General features: G+C 35.6%; 2 protein-coding genes across 2 annotated transcripts; one reads left to right on the top strand and one right to left on the bottom strand.

Moving 5' to 3' along the window:
- Positions 1-430: 430 nt before the first annotated feature.
- On the top strand, positions 431-5,285 carry LOC117637168 (choline/ethanolaminephosphotransferase 1-like). Its single transcript, XM_034371989.1, has 18 exons — positions 431-709; positions 1,280-1,289; positions 1,375-1,425; positions 1,632-1,709; positions 1,866-1,941; positions 2,034-2,056; positions 2,138-2,238; positions 2,529-2,623; positions 2,780-2,848; positions 3,298-3,367; positions 3,539-3,602; positions 3,688-3,728; positions 3,807-3,891; positions 4,074-4,136; positions 4,385-4,443; positions 4,551-4,603; positions 4,876-4,948; positions 5,213-5,285. Exons 1-18 carry the CDS (start codon positions 573-575, stop codon positions 5,232-5,234), a joined length of 1,170 nt encoding a protein of 389 aa, XP_034227880.1. The 5' UTR covers positions 431-572; the 3' UTR covers positions 5,235-5,285.
- A 439-nt stretch (positions 5,286-5,724) lies between these two features.
- LOC117637166 (protein DETOXIFICATION 46, chloroplastic-like) lies at positions 5,725-11,442 on the bottom strand. Its single transcript, XM_034371988.1, has 14 exons — positions 10,904-11,442; positions 10,697-10,791; positions 10,138-10,246; positions 9,907-9,962; positions 9,286-9,341; positions 8,658-8,796; positions 8,409-8,546; positions 7,710-7,778; positions 7,507-7,617; positions 7,189-7,317; positions 6,758-6,835; positions 6,451-6,522; positions 6,285-6,347; positions 5,725-6,183 (listed from the first exon to the last, which is right to left on the bottom strand). Exons 1-14 carry the CDS (start codon positions 11,340-11,342, stop codon positions 6,082-6,084), a joined length of 1,656 nt encoding a protein of 551 aa, XP_034227879.1. The 5' UTR covers positions 11,343-11,442; the 3' UTR covers positions 5,725-6,081.
- Between the last annotated feature and the right edge of the window lie 2,015 nt (positions 11,443-13,457).

Here is a 13,457-nt window from a genome sequence, read left to right as displayed (position 1 = left end):
GGGTTATTCCACTATCGCACGAGTGCTATGAATTACAGGAGATTTTACCTTAATGCCCCTCCACTTATTAAATAACTAACGGCAACAGCTGATGCCCTAACAGAGCTAAAAGGAATCTAATGGAAATTGAGAAGTGTCCTCTGCTTGGACTCTTATGCCACTATAGCAAAAGTGACGAAATTAAAACCACAGGACCTTAGTAAAGTTGAAAACTACAGAGACTACAAGTGTTGTTTTGCCTTTTATTAATATTGAAATTGAAAGCTACAGCTTGCGTTTTTCAAAACACTCAAATGAAACGACGTCGTTTCATTTAACCCTGAAAAAAAAAAAGAAAAAAAAAAAGGCGCGAGTCTTCTTCCTCGCAGAGTCATCTTCCTCGCAGCCAATTTGCAGACTCATCTGCGCAATCTCTTCCGGTTCAGAAGTGTCCAGATCTGGCACCGCCTTGCTCCGCCTCGCTTCTCCTGGCCACGCCTTGCAACGCCTCCTCACGCCTTTCCCGCCTTGTTGTACTGAGTCTTGATTGGATCTTCTTCGAAACAAAAAAACCAAAGCTTGATTTGGAAGAGATGGGGTACATTGGGGCACATGGTGTGGTTGCTTTGCATAAATATAAGTATAGTGGTGTGGATCACTCCTACACTGCGAAATATGTATTGCAACCCTTTTGGTGTCGCTTCGTTAAAATATTTCCCCTTTGGATGCCGTAAGTTTCTTAATCTGTTTTCTTGTATTTTATTTTAAAAGCTAGAGTAACTTTATTTTTTTTTCTTACGCACCGTTCTCTCTGGGTTGAATTGGTTGGTAAGATCATTATTTTATTAGTGTACGTGTGCATGAGCATGTCTATTTTTGAATTTTGGTGCTGAAGGTCTGTATGATTAGTTTGTGCGAGGTAAAATCTTGAATTTGGTTATTTGGTAGCCTACATATGATACATTTATGTTAAGAAAACATCAAAATGGATGGGATTTGTTGATTGCATGTCTAGTTCTAGATAGAACTACATATTGTAAAGTTACAATGCCAAGAAATTATCTGTTTATCGCAATGCAGCTATTAGCTGAGGAGATTGGTTAATTATGCTCTTATTTGGTATATTGAATTTACAAGAACGAAGAGTTTTAGTACTTTTCTTGAGATTTGTTTATGTCTTGCTTTTATAACTTGCTTATGATTTAACAGAGCTGGTTTAGGGTTATTTTTCCTGCCATTTACTAACTTTTTCTTTTTCTTTGGTCTATGTGCGCGTTTGGGTTTCTGTGTTCTTTTTCAGGCCCAACATGGTATAATGACATTTACTCCCAATTATGTTTAATCATTTTGATACCGTTGCCTATTAATTGATGGTTATGCTTTATTTTTGGCCAGATAACACTAACGGGATTCATGTTCTTGCTCACATCTGCGCTGCTTGGATATGTGAGTGAATTTTCTTATCATCTTTTTAATTTTTTGTTAGTTTTCCTTTTTTGTTAATGCTAATATTTTACTTTAACTTTCACTTTTATTTGTAATTTTTTATGAATGTAAAAATATATCCACTGGCTGTTTTGTGTATAATGCGTAAAGTAGAAAGTTGTTATTAGTAAGCTCCCATTGAATTTGCTTATTGATTTTTTTCTCAGATATATTCACCAAGATTGGATTCAGCTCCTCCTAGATGGTTTAATTTCGCTCATGGATTGCTACTTTTCTTATATCAGGTTGGCTTAACTACTATTTAAGCAGTGTTGCCTTTGATTTTTTTAATTATTTTTTTGGTGGTGTGCCTCTTTACTGTTATGCATTACTATTTTGTTTTCATTGGTATTTCCCATTTTCAATCACTTGCTTGTTTGACCTTTTCACAAATATCTTAGACCTTTGATGCTGTTGATGGGAAGCAAGCAAGACGGACAGATTCCTCAAGTCCACTGGGGGAACTTTTTGACCATGGTAATGCAACGTAATGTGTTTTTCTTCTATCTTTGTAAAACAAGAGTTGATTATTGATGGATTATATTCTGGGCAATCTCACTGTATTGCAGGTTGTGATGCCCTTGCATGTGCGGTATGTGTCTTCATCTTTTCTGGTAATTTCATAGCCCTGAAATTCAAATGCTTTTTTCATATTCCGTATGTGTTTATTTAGTTTGAAGGATTGGCTTTTGGGAGTACTGCAATGTGTGGAAGAACTACCTTCTGGTTTTGGGTGATTTCAGCTGTTCCATTTTATTGTGCAACATGGGAGCAGTAAGTTGCCCAACCTAGTTTGATATGTTATTAGTCGTTATCCATGTCTGACCTTTATACTACTCCCTCCCTCCCTCCTTCCCTCCAAAAGAACAATCCATAATATGTGTAAGGTTGTATATTTTGGATTCTGAAGTTATAACGTTTCTGAAATTTTCCATTTTATAATTGGGGAGTGTTGATTCACAATGCTTGCTTAGAGGGTTGTCTACTCTGATCCTGCATGGAATACTTTATATGAAACTTGGATGTTTTGTTAGCAGCACTGATATATTACTTTATTGATCCAGTTACTTTACCAATACCCTGATCCTTCCTGCCGTTAATGGGCCCACAGAGGGTCTAATGCTGATATATTTGTCCCATTTTTTCACAGCTATTGTTGGTAAGCTCGTAATCTCCTCCTGCTATTCTTTGTATGTAGAGCTTGAAAGTTTATTTTTAAACCAATACACTAATTATTTTTTTCTTTTACTTGGGTTTTACTTTTTCTTTTCTCCATTTACATTTAAATTGATTTGAAATTGCTTAACCTTTTCAGGTTCTGAGTGGTGGGCTCAACAATTTGGAAAGTCTCTGCCTTTTCTTAGTTGGGTCCCATTTATTCATGGTAAGGCTGCCTATTTTAGTTGAGCCTACAAATTTTATTTCGCATTGAACCCATGTACAGAATCTACATTTTGCGAGACTTGATTGCGTGCTTTGATTTAAACACCCTTTTATGAATACTTGGTAGTTGGCACACCCTCCATTACCTGATTGATGTTTTATATTGTTGTATTTATCCAATGCGTTACTTTTGAGTTGTAAGTGTTGGTCGCTGCTGCTTCTTGTTCGCTTTATATGCAAGTTAACAGAATAAGCCTGCCAGACATTTTGCATATTTATTTCCAATACATCTCTATATATATCTCTCAAAGTCTATTTAACATTTATGCATTCTTACTCCCTTGTTTTTATCAATTTCGGAACACTACTTTTTCATCTGCTGCTTCATGAAAAATTCGTACTTCTATTGCAATTGGTCTGAATTTAATTCCTTTCTGTTTTTTACTTCAGAAATTACAACATACAAAGCTGTGTTGTTTCTAATGGTAGCTTTTGCTGTTATCCCAACGCTCACGTTCAAGTATGTAATTCCTTGTTCCCTGAATTTTGAATTTGAGTCATCTCCCTTTATTTTGTGGGTGACTCAACATAGTTTGTCTCCTCCCCTAACAATTCATGTGATTTGGTGGACCTCATGTGTAAATAGTCAGTTGAATGGTAATGCTATTATCTTTCGGATTTTTGTGTGCAGTGTGTGCAATGTTTATAAGGTTGTTCAGACAAAGAAAGGAAGCATGCTATTGGCACTGGCAATGGTAATACTATTATCTTTTGGAGTTTTGTATGTTAATTCTCGGTACTTAATTGGCCTAATGGGTGTTTCATATTGTTCCATCCCAGCTTTACCCTTTTGCTGTTCTTTTGGGAGGAGTTTTGGCATGGTATGTCTATATTCTTTGTGTCCACACTTAACTGTTTTCTTCTTTATGAAAGTAAAAAATCAAATTATTTATATGCAGGGGTTACTTGTCACCAGCTGACATTATGGGGAACTATCCACATTTAGTCGTAGTGGGAACTGGACTTGCTTTTGGGTACCTTGTGGTAGGATATCCGTGTTTCTTTATAACCAAATCTGTTAAAGTTTCTCAGTCGTCCATCTTGAATGTAATTGCTTGCAATTGGTTCTGTGAGTGTCCTAGATTTCAAACAATGTCATTTTAAGGGGCTGGTAGACAATCAAATTCTTCATTATACCATTGTTGAAGAAAGCTTTGTTTTGGCAGGGAAGACTGATTCTTGCGCACTTGTGTGATGAGCCAAAGGGTTTGAAAACTGGAATGTGCATGGTATGTAACAATCCCAAAGCTATTGGAGTTTTACAGTCTGTTGAGGGTCTATTTTTTCGAAACATTTTAGTAGCGGCATGATACTTTTCTCCTGGGAAAGAAGGTTTCAGTTATGAATTTTTTATTATGTGGGAGAATTGAACATTAAATTATTATCCAGTTATTATTATCAATAACTTTTGTATGAATTTTTTATTTATTAAAGACCAGATTAGATTACTAATTTCAATATTTATTATTTTGTACAGTCACTGTTGTATCTCCCATTTGCCATTGCAAATGCACTCACGGCTAGATTGAATGATGGGTATGTTATATTTGATATTACCTTTTGAGGTCTGAATATTATTCGTCTGTTCTTGATAGTCCTGATGTTTCTCTTCTCTTGAACTTCCTGTGCACCTTTTGTTGCAGAGTTCCATCGGTTGACGAGAGCTTGGTTCTTCTTGGTTACTGTGCATTTACAGGTACTGTAATTTGTTCCTTTGGTGCACGTATTGGAATTGGAAATGCATGGCACAATCACCATTTTCTCAAGACAGATTTTAAGTGCCTTTTTTGGCCTTCAGCTGCTTCCCGTTACCAATTTATTTTTCTTTTGTTGAGAAATTTTTTAGTGTTTTAGAAAACAACATAGGCATTTGCAAGTGCAGTCTTAATAGGGATTGAATGTGTACTTAAAAATCTCATTTCATGTTATCATGTCTTTTGGCTGATGTTTCTCTTTCTCTGAACACAGCGACACTCTATCTTCACTTTGCAACTTCAGTGGTTCATGAAATCACGACAGCCTTGGGAATTTTTTGCTTTAGGTGAGAATGTGGTGTTACATTCAACGCATTTATTAGCCACCGATCTTGCAGAATTTGGCATTTTGTTTTCAAGGCACCTACCAGGTTCAAATAATTTTTAGACTAATAACTGTCTGAAATTTAAATGAAGCTGGTATTATGTGCTCATTCTTTCACCCAGATGACAGTTTTCTTCCATTCGCATACTTCTGTTCCATCTCATTGGCGAGCGCCAATTCTTACTATACTTGAGATCCTAACTTTCAGTTTCGTGTTGAATTACAGGATAACTAGGAAGGAAGCTTGAATTTTGCTGGTGTTTACTAGTGGGCACCTTCTTTTCTTTTTTCTTTTTTTTGGGGGTGCATTTATCTTTTTCGTACTATAAATAGAAGTATCCACTTTTCATCCAATTTCTGAGTTTTCAATTTCTTTTTTAAGCCATGCTGGCTAGTCAAGAAAGATGCAGCTATATTGAGGCTTTTCTGAAGATCCATTTAATTCATCCTCACCAGTGTATTAGTTTTTTATTTATTTATTCCCACTTTGAGAATAGAGTAGAACTAGATTATTTAGGCATGTTCTCTTCACTTAATGCATCTTTTGAAATTTGTAAAGATACAATTGAGTTTGAGCATTGCGTCTACAGAACCCAGTGATCCTGCATATATTATGCAATGAATTTTTTTCCATCACTAAATTTTTAAAACTAGCTAGAGAAGAGACAACCAGTGCTTCAAACAGATTTAATGAATTCAAGGCAGAAGGGAAGAAACACCACAATTGTGCACAGGAAATATTTGAAGCCTCCGTAAGTTAGGCGGCATGACTTTATAATATTAGAGATAGGGGACATGTAAAATGACTCCATAAAAGTTACATTAGCCTGATTTTATGATTGTAGACGAGATATGCCAACTAGTTAAGAATTGGAATATGAATGCGAGCATGCTAACGTAAGGTATCATATCTACTCATGCTTTTATTGGACGGCATGCTTGAGGCAGCACCTCTGCTTGCTTTCAGCCTTGTTGCAGATAAAAAGAGTAGTGGCAACCTCATTTTCGGATAATTCGTCATACATTAACACTGAAACGTGAATTTTGATCCTTATGTTACGACCACTTATCTCATGTATTCGTATGATTCCTAAACTAAACAGCTCTGAGTTCTTCCAGATTATACTGGCTCATATCTTCAGAGTAAAGTATGCCGGTAGGAGATATAAGGCGTCGTAGGGAGAGAAAAAGCCGTGCCTACAAATGAAAATTCAGATGAGTTCTTTTGTGATCAGATATTCAGATTAAGTTCAAATAGGTCAAAAGTCGGCATGTGAAGCCTTAGATGTTGGTCTTACCCATTGAAATCCTACCACTGCCCACCAGCAGCCTGCTAGGCCATATCCTCTACTACTCACAAACTGGTGAAAGAAAAATGGAAAGGTAGTGTACATAAAAACCAAGTTATAAACTACAAATAAACTAAAAAGTAATTATACACCAGAAAATTGAAAAACAACTCACCAGCAGTAGAAGTGCACCTAAAGACAAGCATCCACTCATTGACAGACTAATAAATCTTAGATCTCGTCCGGCCTGAAAAGAACAAACAATAAACAGGATGAATTTTGTTTATTCCAAGGTATTTATTTTATTGCAAACGAAGCAACAAAATAAACAGGATGAATTGCCTATTGCTTCGCTGGACACAATGCATACAGGACTCAGTATTCATCAATCTTTGGTCCAAAAGGCAGGCACAAGATGTGCAAAGATAAGGTTTATAATAACATGTGACAAATCAACATTCTGAAGATAAAATGAAACATACCAGCAGTGTTCCCTCAAAGCAGAGAATGGCAGGTGTCACAGCCAGTGCCAAAAAAAATTGTATCAGCACTTTATGCATCTGCATCGACACATATGAGAGTATCAAGAGGAATTCTATTTGTGGAACAATTTTATCACAACTTTTCACGATCAAGGAAAAGCCCTGCGTCAATATTCAATATATATGGAGCTCATAAGTTCAGATCATTGGAAGAATATATGGTGGGGATTCAGTTTAAGAGCAGTCATCAAGACTCACAACCAACTTATACCTTGTGATTTGATGGAAGCCTGCATATATTATAGAAGGATTGACAATTTATAAAGAAGGGCTAAAACCAACTTGATTTTTTCCTTCCTCGAGATACCATAGCACAAAGGAATAGAAATTAGGAAGATGTTAAAAAGATCCCAAAAAAAAAAAAAGCCAACCTCCTGTATGATCTTTTGGTCAGGTGTAAAGATGTTCGGAAACAACCATGGAACACATGTTCCTCCAATTCCTAATACTGAACCAATGATAGCTCCAACAATGACAAGTGACTTGAGCAGCATTCGAGCCTGTTTGATATCATAAAGTTTTCAGAACACAATTAACAAAATAGCCATCATCCCCGTTATATTCATCGAAAGGGGAGTATTATGTACAACTTAATTGTCCAAAACAAAATACACATGGAAGTTCTTCAATTCTCAACATATACTACCAAGATTAAAAGTCCATATGGATAGAATTTGAGTATGACAAACCTTGGGCAAACTACGATTTGCGCCATATATCAACTCAGGCATAAATGATTGTGCAGTTTGAGAGAGAGGTTCGCCCCACACAGTACAGATGAATAATGTTTGGATCATGACCTAGAGGAAATGGTAAGTCATCAATAAAAATAAACATCACTTACCTTCAAAAAGAAAGATCAACTAACACGACAAGTTTGACCAAACCTAACCTGATGAGCAGCCATGATGTTTGTTCCCATTGACGTTGCAAAATATACAACGAGAGAGAAGAAAGCTATCTATAAACCACAAATCAGTATTAGAGAATAAAGTATATTTGGATTTGGATTCTCAATTAGTTTGAATATCCGGTCACTAGTGTGTTTCTTTACTATGATTTGGCCTCCAACAAGTGTCAAATATTTTCATAATTAAGTGATTTGTTTGTTATTTGGTATCCTATTACTGATTAGGAGTTCATTCTATTCAAATCTAATTCTCTGATTTCTCTCCCTTGTTTTCTTAACATGGTATCAGAGCATCGATTCTACGACCTAGTGGTTATGAGCATTTACTCCTACCCCCAAGGCTAGAGTTTGACTCTCCCCTCCCCTCTGGCCTCCCTTGTAACCGAAACACATTAATCATTTTGTTAAGACACATGATCTCTTACTGTTATGGATGATCCTATCCAACTTATAGGCACATGATGCTTAAGTTATTTTGTGTCAGGCATGTGATGCCCTGCTTGGTCATTTTATGAAGACTGTAATGCCTTCATATTGTGAAGATACATTATTCTGAAGTTGTTAGAAAAGGCAGTAATATTTCTAGTCATTCTTCTGGGGAATATCAACATCTAAATTGGTGGATTATGAAAAAGGAACACATGAGACTAGATCAAGAAAGATAATTGCATAAATTGTAACCTTAGAAATCATTGTCACAAACACTGGAGCAGCAAGCCCAAGTACTGTTAAAAATTCTTCGGGCGAGGGAACAGAGATGGCATAGGCATTGTATCCTTTCTTGTTCAGAGCTTCAATCATCATGTATCCTGCAACAACCTAAAGTCATACCAGTCAATAGTAATGGAAAAGTTAATTGATGTGTCATGGACTTATGACAAAAAAATTCAAACCTTATGTGATATATGTTAATATGTTTGGCCCACATACCTGTGACACCATTGTTGCCCATGCTGCACCAGCAATACCATAGCCTAAAAAACTGCAAAGGACTACATCACCAATGCCATTTATAACACTGGCTACAGCCAAGGCCTTCAAAGGACCCCAGGAATCTTTCATGCCAAGACTGGGAAACAGATTTAGAATATCAGAGTATGAACACGATCTCATTAACCTCAGCAGTTAAAATCCCCTGCCAGAGATAACTTTCACTTAGGCAATAAGTATTTCAAGTCAAAATATGAATGCTTGTTTTATACTGGTTTTTGACAAGTCAGAGAACTTTCCTTAGGCAATCAATGCGATTCAAGTAAAATAAGAATTCTTGTTCACATTTGTTTTTTCCACGATAGTTTATAAAATCATTCATGTTTTGCAATGCCTAAAATGGTGCCAAACTTTCTCTAGCAGTTATTTCTTCTCACCCAAAAGATTTAATAATCCCTGTGTTAAAAAGATATAAGACTTACAATATCCATTATGGTGTTGTTGCCAATGACTTTGAACAAAGAAGACAACTACATCTTCAAAGATTTTATAGATTCGTTTCTAATCATCAACTCGCTAGATGTTTATGCTGTAGATAATACATGGAAAAGTGGAAGAGACATGTAACCTTGCACTCTGAGTAACCCAACCAACAAGAATTGCAGGCCATGCCAAACCTCGTATCTACCAACAGAAAACATATTAGAAAGTCTTTAAAAGAAATCAAGTGCAGGAGTATGTCACAGACAAAACCAGGACAAGGAATCTATTTACTGGTCATAGAAGAAGAAATATAAGGGTATGCCAAGAAAGATAACACATACAAGTGGAGGACATCATAATAATCAGTTAGAGAAAAGATTTGGTCTGAGTTCCACCTACTAATGAGATATTATTAAGAAATAAGCTTTCTTTTCATGCACAAATTAATGGTGTAGATACATTTTTCAGAACTCTTTCGCATGTATCGACGTGGACCTCACATATGATAAATATAAACATTGACAATAGCCCAAAAAAAATAAAGAAGAAGAAGAACCTTTTACGCTATATCTTGACAAGATAATGCAAAGTCTACCACATTATCATTCTAGGCATACAAGACCTTCTAATGACTAAGAGAAAATGAACAAAGAAAAAGAAGGAGCTTTTATGATATTTTAACATTTCCTGACCAGGTAAATGATTTAAAGGAAACCATCTTCTCAAAGAGGAGTAACCAACATTTTTAAGCTCAAAGGAAAGGCACCTGAACATATGTATTTGCTGCAGGAATAATATGCGCATTCTTTGATCCAGCAAAAGCTGAAAAGTTAGAATTGCGTCAGTTATGACTCTTCTATATATGCTACTTTTACAGACCCAGAAAACTCTCACATTCTACTATATGTGCTAAAATGTCTTAATCAATAGAAAACAAACAAAATCAAGCACTCAATCTTTCTGTAATGTAAAGATATTGAAAACCAGTTCTTATTACCAGTTAGCGCCCATGAACCGAAAAATCTTGTAAATAAAAGCATTAAGCAGCCACAGGTCAATCCAACAAAGAGCAAGATGGATATGTGATGCTGCACTTCATTTCTATCCTGCACCAATACTAGATAATCAAACAACATACCTAAATCATGCAAGAGAAAATAGTGATTAACATTGCATACAATCCTGCACAAGAATTTGAAAGTCATAGAAAGAAAGAATTTTAAAGAAAGAGAAACGTGGTTTTATGTCATTGCAATAAATGTACTTAATGGCGTACATATCAAAAATTCCTAATCTGGCAACAACTCCCACTCTGTTTAGCAGCCTTGAAAGTTCATACCTTCTTCTCAACTTCTGAATAACACACAGTACAATTCATATAATACTCTTAAATTCCTTTCAAAGTTGCACTTAATTCCCTAAGAAAATTCTGAATCAGTGTGACAAAAAAGTACCCAAAATTGGGAAGTGCAAATCAAACTCATTTTCTTATCAACACAAGCATACACATTTATCCACCACAGAGGCATCTGGGTTCTGAAGAGAAACTAACTAACCCCTTTTGCAAGCGCAGTAGCAATCATATTTGAAGTTGCAATAGAAAGGAACATGAACACATAACTCATATTATCACACATCACAGTTCCAGGGCCTGCATTGAAAACCAATAAACAGAGCTCAGCTAAAAATCTATCCTTAAAATAAACCCAAATTATAAAAATAAAAAAAAATAAAAAAAACTAAAGTAAATCTGAATGAAGTACCTAAAGCAGCAAGCTCAAGAGAGCTTCCCCGGCCAACCACAACAGTGTCGATGAGGCTCATAAGGGGCCCACAAATCCAAAGCCCAGTGGCGGGTCCTGTAAACATTATAATCTCCTTCATTTGGTTCCATAAGCTCTGACTCTCCAACTCTTCTTTCTTCACCTCAACAACTTCTTTAGACACTAAAGAATCTTCCCCATCATCTCCTTCACGAACCCCGTCAACAATGCAGGCGGTCACCAGTCGATTACGACGGCGTATTGGGGGTGAGAAGCGTAGCTCTGGGAGGCCAGATGTGTGGTTAAGGCCTGGGGTCGAAAAGAAATATGGTGGGTTGGTGGTGAAGAAGAGTGAGGGGTGAGAAAGAGAAGTGTGAGTGAGGTTTTGGAGGAGAGGGGAGTGAAGAGGGTGATGAGCTATCAGGGTTTTGCTTTGCATTTTTGTTCTTTTTCAAATTTTCCGGGAAAATGGGGGCAGAGAAAGTTCCACCCAAGAAAGACACACAGAAGAATGACAGGTCCACTGGAGAAGATGAAGTATAATTTTCAGAAGTTTGAGACAGTGAGTGGTTTATATAGGTCTGGATTCAAATGAACTGGGCTGCTGCCACGTGGAAGGTTGTCGGCTATCTGTGATGGCTTTTCGATTTTCCCCAGTTGGCGGCTTTCGATTTTCCCATGTGCAAAAATAAATCAACCTGTCTTAAAGTTTAGGAATTTAATAAGTTTGTATTTCTCATAATTTCCATATTTTTATTGAAATTATATATCGTGTCGGAAATATCAAAAATCTCAGATACAAAAAATTAACGAAAATATCAATATATTATCGAAATCAGTAAAAGTCCAATAAAAAGTATGACATTGCAAAAAATATATGGAAATTTTCGAATAAATTTTAGGAGATGTTCATTTAATCAATTGTCAATTATTTTGACGAAAAAAATTATTGAAACTTAATTGCATAATTGGCTTAGGTGATTAGTGTAAATGCGCAATGCCAGACATTGTTACTTAGAAAATGTTTACTAGTTAGTTATTGAAATATAGCTCAATATATCAATAACTTTTTGTTTTATAAAAATTAATACAATTTTTTATACTTTATACATTGTATCATAAGGTAGATCAGTAACGTAATAACGCATAATCGACTAGCTGTTGGTGTAGTCTAGTGGTATTCTTATTTCCTTCTACCATTGGTTAAAAAGAAACTCAATAACACCTTTTGAGGTACAAATCAGGGTAGAGACTCCAACCAGAACAGAATCTTTTTTCCCTTTAGATTATTCTTGTTTTTTTCGGGTGATTTGGGATTTGGCATGCAGCCATAAAAATCGTTAACCTACCTTCTTGTGGCTTTGTATATACACAGGACCAATCCAGCTATTGGGCTGTATGGGCTAGCTCATGCCCTTTTTTGGTTGTCAATATCCATGTAGCCTCTCTCTAGCCCATGCATTTTTTTTTAAAAAAAATTCAATAGCCATGTTTTCTCTTTTTCCTTATTTTCTTCATTTCTTTCTCTCTCTCTCTTTCTTTTTTTCCTCCTTTCTCTCTTCTTCTTCTTCCTATTTCTTTTTTTTTTCTCCTTCATTTCTCCATTTTTTTATGATTTGGGTTTACTACGAATTGATCTTTTTCCCACAGTTTCTTCTTCCTTTAAATAAATAAATTTAAAAAAAAAAAAATCTTTTCTCTTGTTTTTTTCCTTCCTTTCTCCTTTATTTTTATTATGTTTTTCTCTTTTTCTCTCACACGTGTTGTAAAGTCCAACTTGGTTTGATATGGCCCTCACTGCTGAAATTTCCTATATACATAAGGTAAATTTAGCCAACTTGGTGTGATATGGCCCTCATTGTTGAAATTTCCTATGTACATAAGATAAATTTAGCCTATGAAATTCTAAAATCCTGAATTCGTCTATGTATAAACATGGTTGATAGTCTCTCTCTCATCAAGCAAAGGAGAGACTACACCCTAGTACGAATACACCACATCAACGAGTATATTTCTTCCAGTTACATATGGCCACATGTTCATTTTCTAAGGCTGGAGTTCACACTTCGGTTTTACACTTTAAAATAAAATTGCTAAACTTAAAATAGAGAAAAAGGAGAGCCTCTTTGTTTCATATTTACACCGTATTCAAGGAAAAACCAAGCAAAAATTGTGATTTTACATTCGTTTCCACCTTAATGCGACCAAAAAGCTGAGCGCAGGGTCAAAAATAACAAAAAAGTATAAACAAGTTTAGAGAATCTAAAAAATTATTAAAGTTGAAGACTCCAAATGAAGTACTGTCACACTTTGCAACCCCTTTAAGTTGACCGAAAAAAGAAAAAAAAATCAACAAGATTGTTCAAACTTGGAAGTCCACACTTTTGCAACTGTAGCTCCCATTTCGCATATAATTCAGACTCTAGCTATAAATATGTTTTGCACAAAAATAAAAAATCATATGCTTATAATTTTTATTGGCTATAAATATCATCTTTGTCGGCTTTTGTTGTACTCACTGAATAAATTTGGTCATGAAATTTTGTTTACCAAA

The sequence above is a fragment of the Prunus dulcis genome, chromosome 8, assembly GCF_902201215.1.
Source record: "Prunus dulcis chromosome 8, ALMONDv2, whole genome shotgun sequence".
NCBI lineage: Eukaryota > Viridiplantae > Streptophyta > Magnoliopsida > Rosales > Rosaceae > Prunus > Prunus dulcis.
Note: the sequence above shows the minus strand (reverse complement) of the source record. Positions and strands in the feature narration are given on the sequence as shown.

Bases quoted from the DNA above. Each gene is read 5' to 3' on its own strand.
- LOC117637168 (XM_034371989.1), top strand. From the start codon at position 573: ATGGGGTACATTGGGGCACATGGTGTGGTTGCTTTGCATAAATATAAG. The intron at 2,239-2,528 runs GTAAGTTGCCCA...TTATTGATCCAG, and splicing joins TATTGTGCAACATGGGAGCA to TTACTTTACCAATACCCTGA. The intron at 3,892-4,073 runs GTAGGATATCCG...TTGTTTTGGCAG, and splicing joins TTGCTTTTGGGTACCTTGTG to GGAAGACTGATTCTTGCGCA.
- LOC117637166 (XM_034371988.1), bottom strand. From the start codon at position 11,342: ATGCAAAGCAAAACCCTGATAGCTCATCACCCTCTTCACTCCCCTCTC. The intron at 6,836-7,188 runs GTTGGCTTTTTT...GTGTCGATGCAG, and splicing joins ACCAAAAGATCATACAGGAG to ATGCATAAAGTGCTGATACA. The intron at 6,348-6,450 runs GTGAGTTGTTTT...TTCTTTCACCAG, and splicing joins TAGGTGCACTTCTACTGCTG to TTTGTGAGTAGTAGAGGATA.